General features: G+C 56.0%; 2 protein-coding genes across 4 annotated transcripts in view; both read right to left on the bottom strand.

The window, feature by feature from the left end:
• Nucleotides 1-3,065: 3,065 nt before the first annotated feature.
• USE1 (unconventional SNARE in the ER 1 homolog (S. cerevisiae)) lies at nt 3,066-5,868 on the bottom strand. Its single transcript, XM_005856691.2, has 8 exons — nt 5,718-5,868; nt 5,414-5,463; nt 5,175-5,253; nt 4,922-5,074; nt 4,453-4,465; nt 4,001-4,028; nt 3,572-3,746; nt 3,066-3,340 (listed from the first exon to the last, which is right to left on the bottom strand). The coding sequence occupies exons 1-8, from the start codon at nt 5,817-5,819 to the stop codon at nt 3,158-3,160; spliced, it is 783 nt and encodes a 260-aa protein (XP_005856753.1). The 5' UTR covers nt 5,820-5,868; the 3' UTR covers nt 3,066-3,157.
• A 1,257-nt stretch (nt 5,869-7,125) lies between these two features.
• MYO9B (myosin IXB) overlaps nt 7,126-17,843 on the bottom strand; it is an 85,808-nt gene continuing 75,090 nt past the window's right edge. For 2 of the 3 annotated variants that reach the window (XM_014538271.1, XM_014538274.1), the window contains 16 exons: nt 17,556-17,689; nt 17,130-17,320; nt 15,251-15,349; nt 14,956-15,129; nt 14,803-14,844; nt 14,534-14,645; nt 13,495-13,568; nt 12,893-13,085; nt 12,679-12,807; nt 12,335-12,440; nt 12,037-12,168; nt 10,381-10,504; nt 9,877-9,924; nt 9,381-9,526; nt 8,605-8,732; nt 7,126-8,486 (listed from right to left, as the gene is read on the bottom strand). In XM_014538271.1, coding sequence (XP_014393757.1) covers nt 8,071-8,486; nt 8,605-8,732; nt 9,381-9,526; nt 9,877-9,924; nt 10,381-10,504; nt 12,037-12,168; nt 12,335-12,440; nt 12,679-12,807; nt 12,893-13,085; nt 13,495-13,568; nt 14,534-14,645; nt 14,803-14,844; nt 14,956-15,129; nt 15,251-15,349; nt 17,130-17,320; nt 17,556-17,689 — 2,248 coding nt within the window. In that variant the 3' untranslated portion in view covers nt 7,126-8,070. Of the gene's footprint in view, nt 8,487-8,592; nt 8,733-9,380; nt 9,527-9,876; nt 9,925-10,380; nt 10,505-12,036; nt 12,169-12,334; nt 12,441-12,678; nt 12,808-12,892; nt 13,086-13,494; nt 13,569-14,533; nt 14,646-14,802; nt 14,845-14,955; nt 15,130-15,250; nt 15,350-17,129; nt 17,321-17,555; nt 17,690-17,843 lie in introns of all 3 variants that reach the window. The other variant, XM_014538279.1, reaches the window with a different exon arrangement.

Raw genomic sequence — 17,843 nt, 5'->3', positions numbered from 1 at the left:
GGGGCCTGGCGACGCGGGAAGCGGACTCACTGCCTTGATTGACTCTAGTTCCAGTCCTAGGAGGACCCCAACCTGCCGTGTGTTTGGGGCGGTGAGTCACCCTCTCTGAGCCTCAGTTTACTCGTCTGAAAACTGGTGGCTTTGGCGAACTTGCACCCATCTATTTACAAAGAAATTATATTTTAAAAAACATTCTCTAAATAGCGGCATATTTATAAAGTTCAAACAATAGAAAAGATGCATAGGGCAAAAGTGAATGTCTCATCCGCTCAGAAGCAGCACTTCGTTGTGTCTCCTGGGGCGATCCTATTTCAATGACAAACAAATATAAATATTTTCCTCACTACAGACAATACTGCAAAAAATATTCACGTGCAAATTCCTTTGGCCACATATGGGAGGAAGTGGAATTGCCCCTGCAAGGCAAAGAGACCTCTGTATTTTCATTTGGAAAGATACTGTCAAGTTGTTTTTCGATGGGGTTGTGCTGTTGATATAACCAACAGTGAAACACTGGTTTCCCCAAACCTTTGCCACCCTGATGTTACCACGGTTTTCTGCAAATGTATTTTCAGTTTTAAACCTCGCTTAATCTGGTAAGTGAAAAAATTTAGAAATTGTATTTCTTTTCTTATTTTCTGCAAATCTTTTTTGTCCTGTTGATTTTTTAGTAGCTCTTCCTCTATCAGGGAAGTTAGTTTAACCAGGTAGTGTATCTTCTTTGATGCTATTATAAAGTGGAATCTTTCAATATATTTTGCAGCTTTTTTTGCACATAGGAAACACATTTATTATTTTTTTCATTTATTTTATTTCTTCCCCATCACCATTTATCCCTGCCATACCCTCTTCCACCTCCACCCACTCTAGGAAACTAATTTAAATATTCATTAAATCCCTTGTTTATTGAATTCTCTTATTAAAATAGCTTTTTAAAATGGTGATGGAAGGAGCCCTGGCCATTGTGGCTCAGTTGGTTAAGCATTACCCCAGGCACCAAAAGGTCAAGGGTTCAATTCCCAGTCAGGGCACATGCCTGGGTTGTGGGCTTAATCCCAAGTAGGGGGCAAGCAGGAGGCAGTTGATCAATATTTCTCTCACATTGATGTTTTTCTCTCTCTCCCATCCTTTCTCTAAAATTAATAAAAACATAGTAAAAAAATAAATAAATGGTGATGGAAGGAGCCTTGACTTGGGGTGGTGAACACAATACAGTATACAGATGATGTATTATAGAATTGTACCCCTGAAACCAATGTCACTCCAATTAATTCAATAAGAATTAAATAAGTAAAAATAAAAGATAGCCTTTGTCTTTCATATAGTCATATCATCTGTAAATATTTTGCCTCTTTTCTAGTGTTCCAGTCTCGTGTATTTTCTTGTCCAGTTGCATTGAACACCTCCTGACCATGTTAAATCATTGGGGGAGGTGGGTGGGCCGTGGGCATCCCCACCTCACCTTGATGGCACGACTTTCATTATTTGCTCATTAAACTCAATGCTGCCTTTGCCTTGAGGTTTTGCAATTCAATGAGGGGGAAAGATCTCTCTTCCTTATTTTGTATACTCTTTTGTATACTGTGCAGCAGCAGTGCAAAGCACCATTTCACCGTTTACTCTGGTTGTTTCCTGATGCATTCATGTGGCTATTGACAGGCTCCCTAATACCGAACCACTCCTGGGGCTCAGGCACGAGTCTCCTTTAAATATATATATATTGATTTCAGAGAGGAAGGGAGAGGGAGAGAGAGAAACATCAATGATGAGAGAGAATCATCACTCCCCCTACTGGGGATTGAGCCTGCAACCCAGGCATGTGCCCTTGACTGGAATCAAACCTGGGACCCTGCAGTCCTCAGGCTGATCTATCCACTACTGAGCCAACCAGCTAGGGCTCCTTTTTATGATCTATTTTTTTTTTAAAAATATATTTTATTGATTTTTTACAGAGAGGAAGGGAGAGAGATAGAGAGTTAGAAACATCGATGAGAGAGAAACATCGATCAGCTGCCTCCTGCACACTCCCTACTGGAGATGTGCCCGCAACCCAGGTACATGCCCTTGACCGGAATTGAACCCGGGACCTTTCAGTCCTCAGGCTGACGCTCTATCCACTGAGCCAAACCGGTTACGGCTATGATCTATTTTTAAAAAGCTGCCACTAGAGCTTCTGTAAAGCTCTATCTGGTGGTTTTGCATCCGTGTCAGTGGAGGTCCACGTGGGCACCTCCACGTGTGTCCCACAGTGCCTGCTCATGTGCCCAAGTGTCTGAAACAGACACTTTCTGTGCAGCTGTCACCTGTCCACCCTTCCTTACTGAGCTGCCCTGGTCACCATCCTTACAGGCTTTGCCCTCAAAGTCTGAAATGGGGGTGGGCAGAGGCCAGGACCACTGCTACCCTGGACTCCCACTCATGATCCCAACTCCAGTGCCCTCCAGTTCTCATCTGAAATGATCAGACTATAGCCCAGGCAGGGCAGGGTCTCCATGAACCCTCCTGTTTGCTGAATGACTGTGTGAAGCACCTGCAGTGTCCTGAGAGCTTAGGCTGTGCTGAGCGCTGTCCCTAAATTATCACCTTCAATTGCAAGGAAGGCCTAGCACTGATGCCCCCTCCTCTAGGCATGGCCCCATTCCTTCCCCACCCTCCTGACTCCACAGGGCTGAAGGCATTGTTAGTTGGCTCTGAGACTGGGGGAAGGGATGGGAGGGGGGCTCCCACCTTGTCCAGGGGAAAGTAGGGGGGTTGCTGAGTCACTATCCCTGTCCCCAGCCTAATCTTCTCCCCCCTCTGCTCATGTAGTCTTTGTGGCTCTCGGGGGCCTCCAAGGGCCTTCCCATCTTGTCCACCCCAAAGAGTACCTCTGGAGAGGGGTGGAGGGCAGACAGAGGACAGAAAGAGTGGGTCAGTCCGGGTCTTTTTACTTTTAAATTTATTTTTATTGATTTCAGAGAGGAAGGGAGAGGGAGAGAGAGAAACATCAATGATGAGAGAATCATTGATCAGCTGCCTGCCTCCTGCACGCCCCCTACTCGGGGATTGAGCCTGCAACCCCGGCATGTGCCCTTGACCGGAATCAAACCCGGGACCCTTCAGTCTGCAGGCCGATGCTCTTTCCACTGAGCCTAACCAGCTTGGGCCAGGCGGGTCTTTATTTGAGTTTGGGCATGATTCGGATGAAGAGGATCATGCTGATGAAAATGAAGCAGACAATGATAAGCATTGCCCAAAGCAGCCAGTTGACGGATTTCTGTGTGTGCTGCTCCAGCCGTTCTGATTCTGTCTTCAGCTTCTCCAGGTTCTGGTCAGCCATCTTGAGTGAGTGTGACAGGGTCTACGGGTGAGAGTATAAAGAGGACTGGGGTGGAGTGTGGACTCTCCCTACTGCCCTGGGGCAAGCCAGCACCTCTTGGCCCTGGCGGGCGGGCGCTGGTTCCTCAGCTGGGAATCTTGTCTGCTACCAAATTTGCATTTATCCAGCCAAGTCCCAGCCACAATGCCCCTCTACTGGGAAACCTTCTCTGATGTCCCAGGGCAGAAGCCGCAGTTCCCACAGTCCTCACACCTGGTTGTCCTTCTTGATGACACTCTGGGCGGCCAGTGTGTTGGTCTTAAGGCTCCGGGCCAGGCCTAGCATTTCTTCTGCCAGCTTCTCCTGGAGGTTCTGGTGCTGCTGCAGGACGAGGTCTAGCTCGGCTGCCGACTGCTTCTCATCCCTGGGCCTGGGACCTGCCACCCCACTGACCTCACACACGGGTGGGCAGGTAGACAGGAGAAGAGACAAACATGTTCCCAGGGAACCCAGGGGTTATGGCTGTAGCCACTGCCCCACTTGGGACTGTTTCCCCTTCTTTGCTTTGGCTTCTGGGTAAAGCATTCCCAGAAGTGGCGTCTGATGGGTGATTTAGACGCTTGTGGTGGCTCCTCAGTGGTCCAAGATTTGTCCAGCACCCCCCCCACCCCCCCGTGCTGCCCAAGGGCTGAGGACACTCACATTCTCTTCCTCACATCCAGCTTGGGATCTGGAAGAGGAACAGGCCAAGCAGAAAGGAGGAGAGGATTGGTTCTCTGCATCTGGTTTCTTGACCATTACCTGGGATGGGTCTGCTACACACAGGCCCTTTCCCAACTTGCCTGCTGTCCAGCAGGCTCCTGATCACTCCTCAAAGCTCTAGCTCAAATGCCCTTTTGTCTGGGATGTTTTCCTCACCCCCATCTGGGCTTCCCCTGGCCCCAGGTCCCTCCCTCTGGTTTCCTCTGGGGACCACTTCCTCTGTCCCAGCTGTCCTCTCCAGACATGACGTGGTAATGCCCCCAAGGACATTCCCTGGGCTGTGGAGGACCCTGTGGGAGCCAGATGAGGCACAAGGGATGGGGAGCAGCAAGGTCACATGTTATGTCCCAGGCAGTTGGGACTTGAGTCCTGTTCTGCTCAAGGCCACTCACCTCCAGCAGAGTCCTGTGGGAAAAAGGGACAGGCAGGAGGTCATCTACCTTGTCAGGCCCCCAAACCTGTCCTTTCTGCTCTCAGAACCTCTGTATCCTTAGTCAGGGCCCCGGGCAAGTCCCACAACCTCTGACCCTCAGTTTCCTCAACTATTAATAATGACAGCAGCTCATATTTTGAATGATTTAGCTGATCTATGGAAAGTTCTCAGAAAGGGATCTGTCATCCTATTTTACAGATGGAAAAATCTTGTCTATCTGTGGCAGGTGGCAAGCCAGGAGCCAACTCTGTGGCTTAACCAGACATGGGCACCCTTTGCCACGTACCAAACAAATTCCTCTTCCTCTAGCAAAACCCTGACCAGAATGCCCCTCTGGTGGGAAGCCTTGTTTCATGGCCCAGGGCAGAGGCCCTTAGGGTCCCTGTATCTGACAGAAGGGTTCCCAAGGACCAGGGAGGGTGCCCTACCATGCCCAGCAGCTCACTCCGCATCTCGCTGGTGTACCGTGCCCGTGACTGCAGATGGACCGTCTTGGTGGCGGGCACCCGCTCCCTGGCCGTGGTGGGCACTCGGCCGGGGGCCAGGAACTGGTTGGCTAGTGCCTTCTCGGAGGAGGACGTCTACAGGAGAGGGAGGAGGCGTCACAACAGGAACAGGTCCTGAGGACTCGTAGAGCCTGCTGAGGGCTGAGAAGGCCGCGGAAGAGGTGCCTGTGCTCACCAGCTTCTCCGCCTGCAGCATCCCCTTCAGAAAGTCCACCTTGCGGGAATATTCATTGATCACTTCACAGACCGGTTTGCTGGATGGCGAGATGCAGAAAAAGAAAACCTGTCCGCTGTCCCCAGTTCAGAGAAAGGTCCCCAGCAAGGACTGGAGCCTCGGGGCCCCCTACTGCACCTGCCTCCCGCCCCCCGCGGCCTCTACCCTCCGATATGAACCTTCTGGCCGTCTGCACTCACCTCGTCTGGGCTTTCAGGGCCTGCAGCATGTCCTCGAGGGCTCCCACGTACTGGGGAGAACAAGTGGGTGTCAGCCTGCACCCCCCTTCCTCCCCATCTTGCTCGAAGCGGGCAGAGCCAAGGAGGGGTTAGGGGCTGGAAAACGGAAGGGGCCCATGTCGAGGAGGCGGGGACCAGCTGAGCCCCAGGGACGAGGGTGGACGAAGCGAGTGGCCAGGGCGGCTGGTGGGGGGCGGGGTCCGGCTGTAGCCCCGGGCACCTCCCTAAGGGAGTCGAGCTCTAAGCGGCAATGCAGGGCCCCCACCTTCTCTAGACGCCATTCGTCCGGGTCCCGCTTCTCTGCTGCCATCGCCTCGCAGCGGCACAGCAGCCGCACCAGGTTCAGCTCCAGCCTGGACGCGGCCATCACCGACCGGCGGTACCGCCCCTTCCGCCGGAGATACCCGCCCCTTCCGCCCGCGCCCTCTTGAGGGCGGAAGTGCCTTCATTTGACCTCCTTCCGGGTGGGCGTGCCCCTCTCTTTCGCAGTCCCAGCTTTAGGGCGGGAGTAGCGTCTTGTTTCCTGGAGAGGCCACCGGGTCCATATTTACTCAGGGCCGGACCGCCAGCTTTCGTCGTGGCCATCTCAACCCCTAACGAAAGGTTGAGGACCACGTAGGTCCTTCGGTATCAGGCGCACGTGCAACCTGATCACTGCCTCCCCCCCCCCTTCAAAATTCCTCACCACACTCACTCCTGGCTGGGTTCTTCCCACACGGGAAGGGGAGGAGGGAAGAGGTTAAGGCCTTGGACTTCGGAATCCATGGGTTGGGTTCCCATCCGAACTTACGTGGTTACGAGCACCTCGTTCCCAACCCCGACTCTGACTCAACCCTCCAGCCCTTTCTGGGGAAGTGGGCAGTGGGACGGTGTCGCTTCAAGGGGGACACAGGTTAGCCCTTGGAGTGAGATGGGGCTGGGTCACCCCTAAGGCTCAGACCCCCATGGAAAGAACCCAGTCCTAGCGCCCCGGCCCCCCAGGGAGCCAAGGCTTATCCTGAGCAGACAGAGTGAATGAAGATGGAGGCTGCACAGGGACAACCCTGGAGTGCAAACGTTTTATCTTCCCAACCCCCAGGTCACCCGTGTTCCCATCACACCAGTAGGCCTGGTGTCCTCAAAGGATACAACGGATGAAACCAAGCCCCGGACGGTTAAAGGGACACTCTAGAGCAGTGGTCCGCGGGCGACAGCTGCTCCAGAGGCGGTAGGTTTTGAATCCCAGCCATGCCCCATCCCAGCGTGTGACTTTGGACAATTCCCTAACTAACATGTGCAGTCTTCACTGCCCCCACCTGCCAGCCAGCTCCCACAACTGCCCCCGTTTGCAGCCTGGGAGCTTGTGTGTGGGGACGTTGTTCCTGGCTCTGTGAGGCCCTCAGGGTGGATGGCTCTGGCTGGGGTTAGGCTGCAAGAGGGTGACAAGAGTTGGCTCCCAGGACAGCAGGCTCTTCTCACTGAATGTAGCTCCAGGTACTCCCTGCTCCCTCTGGTTTCTGGATCAATATGCATGAGCCTCCAGCAGGCCCAACCCCCCCAGGGATGGATACGTGTGCAATTCCAACAGCAGTGACAGCAGTGTTTGCTGCAGGAGCAAGGCAGGTCCTTCCAGAGGAGACCACAACCCTGCTGCCCCATGCTCCTCCCACCCAGAGCAGGTATCACATCAAACACCTCAGACACCTTTTCTTTATTTCACATGGTTTGTAGGACACCTCTAGTCCCAGACCCAGGGCCATCTGTCCAGGTGTCCAGGGAGTGAGAGGAGCCTGAGAGACAGGAGCCCCGCTCTGGAGGTCCCCAGGCTGTTCCCAGGGATGTGCAAACTCAGGCCTCGCCCTCCTCGCCCTTGAGCAGTCCTGAGTTCCTGTTCTGCCACATGGGGCAGGCAGTGCCAAGGGTGGCCTCCTCCACTCAGGGAACAGTGGACAGAGTGATGACCACATTTGAGTCACCCTGGATGTGAGGTCTGTGGTACCCCAGGTGAAGGCTGCCCCCCACCTCATGTCCTCACTCCAGCCAACAGCCTGGATCACCATGGAAAGCTCCATTGCTTCTTTGAATGCACGGGGGCTGATGACTGCTGGCCAGGCCCGAGGATGAGACCCAGACAGACTGGGGACAGTCAGGTGCCCCAATTGTCCAAACCCCTGGTCCAAGCCGTCCTCACTGTGGGCCTGAGCCTTCAAGGTGAGGTGGTCATGTGGGTTTTGCTCTGAAGTCCGTGTCCAGGTTATAAAGGCGAGGCAGGGCGTTAATACAAAAGTTTGTACATACACATATAAAAAACAGTTTGGTCTTCTGTTAAGGCTGTTACAGTTTAAAGTTATGTAAACCACGCACAAGGTAACAGTTAACTGTAAAACCGTACAAAACGTACAAAACGGGGTGGGAGAGGCCAGGCTGCCTGCCAGGATTTGGGGCTCTCGGCGGCACATCTGTGTGAAACCGGGGCTCAGCCCCGGCCGGCCTCTCCCTGCTGGACTCTGCAGTTGGAGCCAGTGCCCACCTCACATTGCTCTTGGAGCTTTTCATTCCAGATCCTTCACGGAGAGCCGAATGCTGGCGCTCCGGCACACGGCTGTCCTCAGATGTTCTGACTCTGGTACTGCGGGCCTTCAGCCATTGGCCTGGCCTGAGGTGGGGGGCAGGCAGTAGGTCGGGGGGTCTGAGTACCTCCGTTTGGCCCCAGGTGGCTGGTCATCCTTGTCCAGGGGCTCCTGAGTGCCTTGCACAGGCAGGTGTGTGCCCGGTGTGATATACACAGAATGTATTTGGTCCGGGCGTCGGGCAGGTGTCTCTCGGCGCCTCACTAGCATGGCAGCCTCCTGGGCACCTGGTGCCTGACCAGGGAGGTAGGAGGGCAGGCCAGGGGGGAGCTTGATGTTGGCTGTGGGCATGATGGGGGTCCGCCGGGGAGTCTTCACTCTGACCGTCATGAAGGACGACGGCCTTCGTCTTGGAGAGGCGGCCACCTCGGGGAGGGGGCTCAGGGCAGGTGCACTGGGGCAGGGGAGAGCAGGTACGGGGAGTCCTTTTGAGAGACAGATGGCAGGGTTACTGCAGCTTCAGGCTGGCAGACAGACCCTTGCCCGGGGGCCTGCCAGGGGTGGACATGGGAGGAAAAAAGCAGACGCTACCTTAATACTGACCTTCCGAGGTCCCCCGCCCGGCCCGCTCTTCCAATAGACTCTCGGTGCTGGCCGAAGTCTCCGAGTCCAGGTTCTCCTCGTCAGAGCCCCGAGGGTCCAGCTCTGGCAGCCGGTAGGTGATATCCTCCCTGGGAACGAGAGGGGTCCCAGGTCCCAGGCTGTTCCCATAGTGACAGACCACCCCATGGAAAGTGCCAGGACAGTATGGACAGAGCAGGACATCCTGGTCCTGGACGGGACTCCCTGCCTCCAGAACGCCCCACCCCAAAGCATACCCGGCCCCAAATGCCCCGGCCCCGCAAAGCTCACAGGAAGAAGGTGTCGGGCTGTTGAGGGAAGCCGGGCACCTGGCCCAGGACTGAGCAAGCGAGGAGCTCCTGCCTTAGGACTTTGCACGTGTTGTTCCCTCTGCCTGGAGCGCCCTACTCTGTAAGACTAGGGTGGCCAGCTGCCCTGGGTCACATCTGTTCTCCTGGCACAATTTCACACTCACATCTCAACTGGACACAAATTAATCAGTCACCCCAGCTAAGGCCACCTTCAAGACAAAGTCTGAACATCATCCCTGTTGCCCTTTCTCTCCCAGTGGGCACCATGGTTCCCTGTGGTAAAGAAGGAATTTAAACAGAGCTCCAGGCTGTGTTTTACTCCATGAGGTGGGTCCTGGGCGGCAGGACTGAGCCTGGCCCATTGGCTCCAGAGTGCATAGTGGAGGGACTGGTGGATGGGGCTGGATGGTGCAGACGAGGGCGGGAAGGGGATGGAGGGACACTTGCTTCTCCTCCTTGATGGACTGGATCCGCTCGATGAGGATCTCCTTCTCCCGGTCCTCGTCCTCATCGTGGCCGGCTGCCTCCTCCTCTGGCAGCACCCCTAGCTCCTCTGGGCCGCTGCTGCTTCCCCGGGCTGTGGGGCTCTTGTTCTGCAACAGAGAAGCAGCAGGTTTGGCGGCCCCTCCAGGCGGGTGGGGTCAGTGCTTATGGGTGGAGAGAGGGTGGCGTGCACAGCTCGAGGGGTGGTTAGTTCTGCTGTGGCTGGCTGGCTGGGCTTAGTGAGGCTTCTCCAGGAACCACTCTTAACCAAGTGGCCCTGGCACAGCTGGTTAGTTGTCCTCAACACAGGTGGTCAACAGGCAACAGGCCTCCCCCAGCATGCAGTTCCAGAGGTTAGGACATGCTGGGCCTACCCTACGAGGACCCTGGGGGCAGAGGGGAACCCCAGCATGCACTACACTGAAGACATGCAGGGTGGGCCCACCAATTGTGTACATACCAGGACCCCCTCATAGGGAGACGAAAACCCCAATTTGAGAGGCCATGGCTGGGGGGAGAGATGAACAGAGGGTGACCACATGGGACCACGACGAAGACACCAGTTCTGTTATGGTCCACGGGGACAAGGGCATGTCCTCCCATGGAAGCTCAGGACCTGCCCTTTTAAATCCCTCCCAACCCCCACTCTGGGGCCACTTCTGTGGGATCAGTCCCCTATGGGGGGGCCCAAGTCAGCAAGGACCGGGGCTGGAGGATGTAACACCACCAAGTGGGTGACGGTCTCCCACTGCCCTGAGAGGGGCAGTCGGCAAAGAGGACAGGGCAGTAGTCATTTGGTTGAGGTAGGAATTGGCCCTGGACCAAGCTGCCTGTGGCAGGGGTGTTGGTGGTAAGGGAAGTGAGACCCCGCCCTGACACCCAAGCCCTGCTCACAGGGCCACTCCCACCCAGGCCACATTCCAACCACATCCCCACGGAGGACCCCACCACACAAAGTGCTCACAGTGTTCTGTCGCAGGAGCGAGAGCCTGCGGAAGGCAATGCTCTCGGCGGCCTCCAGCTGACTGATCTCATCCATCTTCACCTTGTACTTCCTCATCTGTTCTTTGATCAGCATCTCTACGCACCTGTGACGAAGGCCCATGGAGAGGGTGACTCAGATACGGTGCCAGGGATGGCTGGCCGGGGGACCTGGTATCCAGGGAGGTGTTGGCTGGAGATGGCACCATGGCCAAGGCAGAGACCCATCCGGAGACCAGGCAGGGCCAGGGATATGGCTGCAGCTGCCATCTTGACCCCAGCTGACTGGCTGGGTGACCCTGGACGACTCACTCCACCTCTCTGAGCCTGAGTTTCCACCTCAACACGCCTCCTTGTCGAAGGAAGAAGTACGCAGAGGGTCGGAGTGAACCGACTCCTCAGTCACGGGGCAGGGTGGGGATTATCGCATTTCACAGAGAAGTACTAGTATGAAGTGCAGGGAGGCTGGGCAACTTGTCCTAAGGCCTGCAGGCAGCTGGCCCCCAGGGCTCCAGAACATGCACTGTAACCAGCAGTTCATCTGCTCAGTAGTCAGGGCCAGCCTGGAGCGGTCAGTACTGAGGGACTCCACCTGGAGTATTCAGCACGGAGGGCACTCGGCCTGGATGGACGACCAGTCACACTCATTTTCCCGTCACCAGAGCACAAAGGAAGAAAGGAGCACAGACGGTGCTAGAAGAGGCTGGAAGCAAACCTGTCGGGCCAGCCAGGCCCCTCTGTTCCCACTGCCTGCCCGTCACCTTTCAGTCGTTGTGACAAGTGTGGCCTTGGGCTGCACTGTTAGGCCTTCTTGGCGTGTTTGCCCCATGAAACCACCTACAGTGACAGGTTCTTGTTTTCTCAAGTCACCTACACTATGTCCCCTTAGTGACTGATGTCTGACGATCTTCTGAGGAACATTTAAAAAAAAAATTTTTTTTTTAAAGATATTTTATTGATTTTTTACAGAGAGGAAGGGAGAGAGATAGAGAGTTAGAAACATCGATGAGAGAGAAACATCGATCAGCTGCCTTCTGCACACTTCCCACGGGGGATGTGCCCGCAACCAAGGTACATGCCCTTGACCGGAATCAAACCTGGGACCCTTCAGTCCGCAGGCCGATGCTCTATCCACTGAGCCAAACCGGTTTCGGCTAAAAAAAATTTTTTTTAAAAAATATATTTTTATTGATTTCAGAGAGGAAGGGAGAGGAAGAGAGAGAGAGAAACATCAACGATGAGAGAGAATTATTGATTGGCTGCCTCCTGCACGCCCCCTACTGGGGATCAAACCCGCAACCCGGGCCTGTGCCCTTGACTGGAATTGAACCCGGGACCCTTCAGTCCTCAGGCCGACACTCTATCTACTGAGCCAAGCCAGCCAGGGCCTTTTGAGGAATTTCTGGAGAATTTTGCAGAAGGCTCAGGGGAAAGGAGAAACCTGGAGACCAGCGCTTCTGTCTGCTACCAGCTCTCTGCTGCCGGAGGGGAGTACATTGGCTGCATGTCTGTCCCTCACCCTGGGATGAGGGGTGAGGTCTTCCCCTCCTTCATAGTCTTCAGCCTCAAAAGAACCCGGAAGGGTCCCTGGCATGGCCACCCAGAGTGTGTGTGGGGGTGGGGCTGGCCCGGCACTCACGTGGTGATCTTAAGGACGTCCTTCATGCTGGTCAGCGGGTCTGAGTTGTCAGGGCAGCGCAGGAGGCAGGGTGCAAAGATGATGGCCAGTGCACTGGGCGACATGCGGTTCACGTCCTCGAGCAGGGCCACCCTGCGCAGCGAGCGGCAGTTAGGGGGGGTGGCCGGGGGATCCCCCCAGACCCTCAACATGGACCCACGTCCTGGTGCAGAACCAGCAGAGAACACGCGCCAGGAGTGGGCAGTGGGGCCTCCTGCAGGGACCCCCCATCCCACTGAGAGTGGCAGCGGGCACTTGCTTGACCAGGTGGAAGATGAGCCGCTCCAAGGAGTTGTGATTGGCTTCCGGCAGGTGCTCCAGGACGGCATAGATGGCGGCCAGTTGCTCCTGCTTCTCTGGCAGCTCTAGGAAGGCCAAGGTATCAGCTCCCCACAGGCTCCACCTCCACACACCGTGGGGACAGGAGAGCCTCCACTGTGTGGGGCAAGAATGCAGGGCCACAGACGGTCTGGGTCCCACCCCAGGCCTTGGTTTCTTAGCTGTGACTGGGTGGTCCCGCCTCCCTGGCTGGCCACAGGGTGCTCATGCCTACGACCCCGATATCAACCACCTGCCTGCCCTTGCCACCACCACAGGACTCACCCACAGCTCGGAGGAAGTCGCCATACTGGGCGAAGGTCATGAGGGGTTCGGGCAGCTCCCTCAGCCACTGCTTGAGCACCCCGGTGATGGCGTGGATGGGGAAGTTATCCAGCTTGACTGTCGAGGGGTCTGAGGGAAGGGTGGGCAGGGCCGGTGAGCACAGTGCAGGCAGGAGCCCTGCCTGCGCGCAGGTCCCACCTGCCGTAGCACCCACCTGTCTGCAGCGCTTGCCGGAGCTCCCGCGTGCGGTTGGCGGCGCCTGACTTGCGGTAGAGGCCCTCGGTGTATAGGCCGTGCATCTCCACGTGTTCCAGAAGCTTCTCCAGTACGATGGGCACCGAAGCCTTGTCACTGGTTAAGCTGTCCACGCACACGCCGAAGTGGCCCGGCTCGGTCCCCGGCTCGCTCTGCAATCCCGGGGTCGGGGGTGAAGCCTGGGTTAGCTGTCCTCCCTGGCTGCCCTCAGCCTCCTCTGTGGCTCCACCCCTCTGTCCCTCCTTCCCCATTGCAGGCTGCAGAGGTCAGATCAAGGACCAGGGGGCAGGGACTCCCTATGAGGAGCACCCATGGTCCTCTCAGAGCCGTCAGCCCCAGCTCCTGCCTCCGCCCAGTGCTCAGGACCCCACCTTCCTCGTGGGCACAGTGAGGGGGATTCCCTCCACCACCCAGGGAAGGGAAGAGCAGGGCCAGGTCTGAGATGTCACACAAGCCTGGCCCCTGCCTTAGGGGCTCAGGCAGAACCGGATGTGCCTGGTTGGGGGCACCTGGGCCTGACCTAGTGTTGTTTTGCACAGCTCCCGGCCGCGATGGGCTCACCTTCCTCCCACATGGATAGGAGCAGTAGGTCTGAATCTTGTGCATGCACTTCTTGTGGCAGGTCATCTTGCACACTAGGAGGTCATGGTGGGGCAGGGCGGGGGGAGGGTGGTCACAGGCGGAGCATTAGGGACCCCAGGTTCCCGTGGCTGCCCGTCCCAATGGCCAAGGGGACAGGGACCGGCCAACTGAATTCTAAACTTGCACCACACAAATCTCTGCCCTGGTTCCCAGACCAGGGGGCCGTGTTGGCAGGTGTTCGTAGCTGGTGGTCCTCAGAGCCAGCCTGACCAGTGAGACAGGAGCAAGGGCTTAGGGGCCTACGCCTCAGTCCTGCCAGGGGGTAGCCCCTAGGATTTGGCCTGTGATAGTGGTATGAGTGATGTTGCTTTTGTTTCTCCCAACCACACCAAACACCAGGGGAATGTCATGCATGGAAAAAAGAAATCAGCTACAATAAACAGTAGGTGGCACCGGGGTGCATCCTCATCTCAGCACAGTGACAGCTGCTGAGGTATTGATGGCAGGTATGGGAGGGAGAACTGCTCTCACATGGCCCAGAGGGAGAGGAGGAGACCCTGTGTGGAAAAGAAAGCCAGGCCTGGCTGGTCCCAGGAAAATGCAAGTGCTTGGTTGCTCCTGTCCACCTGACCGAGGGTCTGCTGGTGGGGACTGACTGGCTTCCCCTGGAACATGTGGGAGGGGCCAGCAGCTCAGGTGTGTGCACAAAGGCCCAGAGGTGGGACACAGGGGGACCTGCTCTGGCGGGGGGTGGAGTGGGTGAGATGTGGCTGGGGGGAAGGCCCTGGTGCTCAGCAAGGGGTTGGGAACATGGTGGCAGAGTTAGGGGCACTGTGAGGGGTGAGAGAGTACCGAGGGGGTCAGGAGGTACAGGGGTAGTTGAGATTTGGTGGAGGGTCAGGGGTTACCATGGGTTATAATGGGTAATCAGGGGTTTGGTGGAGGGTTGGGGGCGTGGTGGAGGGGTCAGGGGTACAGTACAGGGGGATGGGGAGGGCTGGAGTTCTGGGACACTCACCGCTGCAGATCAGGGCCTTGTCCATGAGCCAGATGTAGGAGAGGCACTGCTCGCACGACTGCGGGATGCTCACCTGGTAGCTGGCGAACACGTGCCCATTGTGCTGCTGGACCTGGGGACCGAGGAGGGTGCTGAGCAGCATCTCAGGGCCAGGGGCTACTCACTCACAGCTGGTTTCTTTAGGACCGGGCGGGAAAACACACGCTCACCTGCGCGCGCACACACACACACACACACGCACACACACGAGTGTGCACACTCATACTTACAGCTCGTTCCTGCTTCCGTTTCTTCTTCTGAGCTTTGCTTTGCTGTGAGGGAGCACAAGGCAGGTCTGTGTGGGCCCCTGGGGTAACCCTTTCCTCAGCTGCCCCCCCACACCATGCTGGGAACCTGCTTATACTCAGAGTGGCACCACCAACCTTGGGCAGCTCGAAATCATTCTTGCTATGCCCACGGGTGAACTCGTCCAGCAGGGACTGGAAGAGGTTGAGGACCAGGTTGGGGTCCTTCTCGCCGCGCTCGGCTGCCAGGTTGCTCACAACAATCTGGTAGTTCTCCATCAGGTCCTTATAGCCGACGTGGATCTTCCCGTTCTGCAAGGACGGAAGGTGTGACTCCCCTGGACAGACTGATGGGGGTGGGGGTGGGGGCAAGGTGCGTCCTGGGAAGGCTGGGTGATTGCCAGGCCCGCCCTGGGGCTGGGGTCACACATACAGGGACTGAGTACATGGTCTTGAGGTTGCTCCTGAACTTCTCTGTGGCCTCGATGAACAAGCTCTCGATGGGTGTCTTCTGGGAACGCAGGTCATTTATCTGTGGAGGGGGAGGAAAGGAGAGACCCACTGACCCTGTGCCTCCTCAGGTTGGGCATCTGAGTGGTCACCACTCTGCCCCATCCCAAACCCTTCCCTGGTTCCCCTGGGCTCACAGGATAAAATTAGGGCTCTCTGGCCAACTCTGGTCTCTCCGGTCCATTTAGCCCAGGTTCAAACTGTTGACATTTGGGGCTGGATCACTCGCTGGGGATTGTGGGGTGGGGAGCGGGGAGGGGCGGAGAAAAGCAGGACTCCTGGTCTCTACACACCAAATGCCAGTAGCATTCTCAGCTGTGAGGACTAAAGACATGTGCAGACGTTGCAAAGTCCCCTGAGGCAGAACTGCCACACAAGCACTTGACCCTGGACAGGCCCCAGGACCAGGGCTGCTCAATAGCCTGATTATTTCCTGATGCATCCACCCTTTGCAGGGTCCCTGCCAGCCTGCTGTGCCTCTGAGAAGCTCCCAATCCTGCTCTGTCTGCGGTGGGCTTTTCCACAGCCGGAGCCGTGAGCACCACGAGGCCATGGCTCAGTCACCTCAGCTGCACAAGTAAGCGTCCAATTAGTATCAGCCGCGAGACCCAATGCATTTTGTAAAAGCTTATTCTAAACAAAATAAGTTCATGGCCACGGCTGGGCCACAGCTGGGCTATGGCTGAGTCACAGTGAGGATGATGGACTGAGAGACAGTCCAGTGGGACATAGGTGTGTCCTGCGCAGGTTATTCCGGGTCTTGGTGTTTCTGTGTCCTTGTGTGTGTGAGCAAGAGGGGCAACTGCCCCCAAAGGTAACTGCAATACAACAGATGAAGCGTCTAAGTGTCTTCTAACTGCAGGTTTCAAACATCCTGGGCAGGAACCACAGGATAAAACGCATCTGCTGGGCGTGTGCAGATGAGACAATGCCTGAGCGAGTGCACGTGAGACAATTCCAGCACAGGTTACAACCCCTCGCCATGGCCCCTGGGACAGGTTCGTCCCTGAACCAGATGCTTTTTAAAAATATATATTTTTATTGATTTCAGAGAGGAAGGGAGAGTAAGGGAGAGAGACAGAGCATCAATGATGAGAGAGGATCATGGATCGGCTGCCTCCTGCAGGCCCCACACTGGGGATCCAGTCTGTAACTCAGATATGTCCCCTGACCAGGAATTGAACCCTGGACCCTTCAGTCTACAGGCCGATGCTCTACCCACTGAGCCAAACGGGCCAGGGCTCAGATGCTTTGGATTGTAACACAGTTCTGCACGTTGTGTCCAGCCCCTAATAAGACCTCACAGACATTTTGCAGAGAAATTTAAATAAAGTTGGCCTACCATAGCCATGGCTTCCACATCTGTAGATTTAACCAAGTCAGAAAACAAAAACAAAACACAACACCCTGGAAAGTTCAAAAAGCAAAACTTGAATTTGCCACGTGCTGAGCACGACTCGGAATCCACATGAGTGAGGGGACGTGTCGGCACACCCTGCTGTAGCCTATATAAAAGTATAAGGGACTTGAACATCCACGGATTTTGCTATCTACAGGGGTCCTGGAACCAATCCCCTCAGATGCTGAGGAACACCTGTACCTGGGCTGACCAAGATGAATATAAGTTACAAGTGGTCTTGTGTGAGCCCAGGCCAGGTTTACAGGAAACGTCACTTCCTGTGCTAGAATGGTGCCCCTGAACACTTTGCTGGGTGGTGACAGCCTGGGTGGCCCCGATCTGAGCCTGCGCACATACCCCACCCTGTGCATGTCTTGTGCCCCCTGAACCCTCGCTGGCCGACCTTGTTGAGCAGGAACTCATCCAGGTACTTGAGCTCGTTGGCATTGGTGATCTGGCGGAACACCGACTCCCGCCACTTCTCTGACACTGTGATTCTGCCAATCTTGAGGTTTCGGTTTTTCTTCCCTTTGCCTCCTGTCTCCTTGGTGTGCTTCTCGCCCGTGGTGTGGCGGTGCTGGTGGCCCGATGGGGCTGTTGGGGAGAAGGAGTGGCTGGTGAGGGTGGGTTCTGGGGGGGACGATGGTCAGCCTCTCGGGCCTGGTCACAAACGGAGCCAGGACCCCTATTGCTGTAAATGGATCCACAACCAGAAAGTGCCTCCAAGGGAGGAACCAGCCCCGAGGCGTGTGCCCAAGGCCTCACTGGGATGGATGTCCCCAGGGCCCCCGGGCTCTGCCGTCCATCCCTGAGGCTTCGGGTGACCGACCTTCTAGATTCTTCTTCATGGTGACGGCTTCCAGCACGATGTGCCCGGGGACTGAGCTCTCTGCCTCCTCCGTGCCCTCCAGGCTGTACTTTTTATCCTTGTTCTTATGCAGGAAAAGTCTCTTAAATGTGGACCTGAAGGAGAAAGTCAGGGTTTCTGTTTAAGCCGCAGGAAACAAAAAAAGACATAAGGCCAAGGAAAGGGCCAGCTTACCATAAAGACAAATACCCCTTCTCTGTTATCGATGGAATCGGGTGCTTCTAAAAATAAGGTCGTCCTAGCTGGTTT

Source organism: Myotis brandtii, unplaced genomic scaffold (assembly GCF_000412655.1).
Source record: "Myotis brandtii unplaced genomic scaffold, ASM41265v1 scaffold1040, whole genome shotgun sequence".
Taxonomy (NCBI): domain Eukaryota; kingdom Metazoa; phylum Chordata; class Mammalia; order Chiroptera; family Vespertilionidae; genus Myotis; species Myotis brandtii.
The sequence above is the reverse complement of the archived record's forward strand: the minus strand, read 5'-3'. Positions and strand labels throughout refer to the sequence as shown.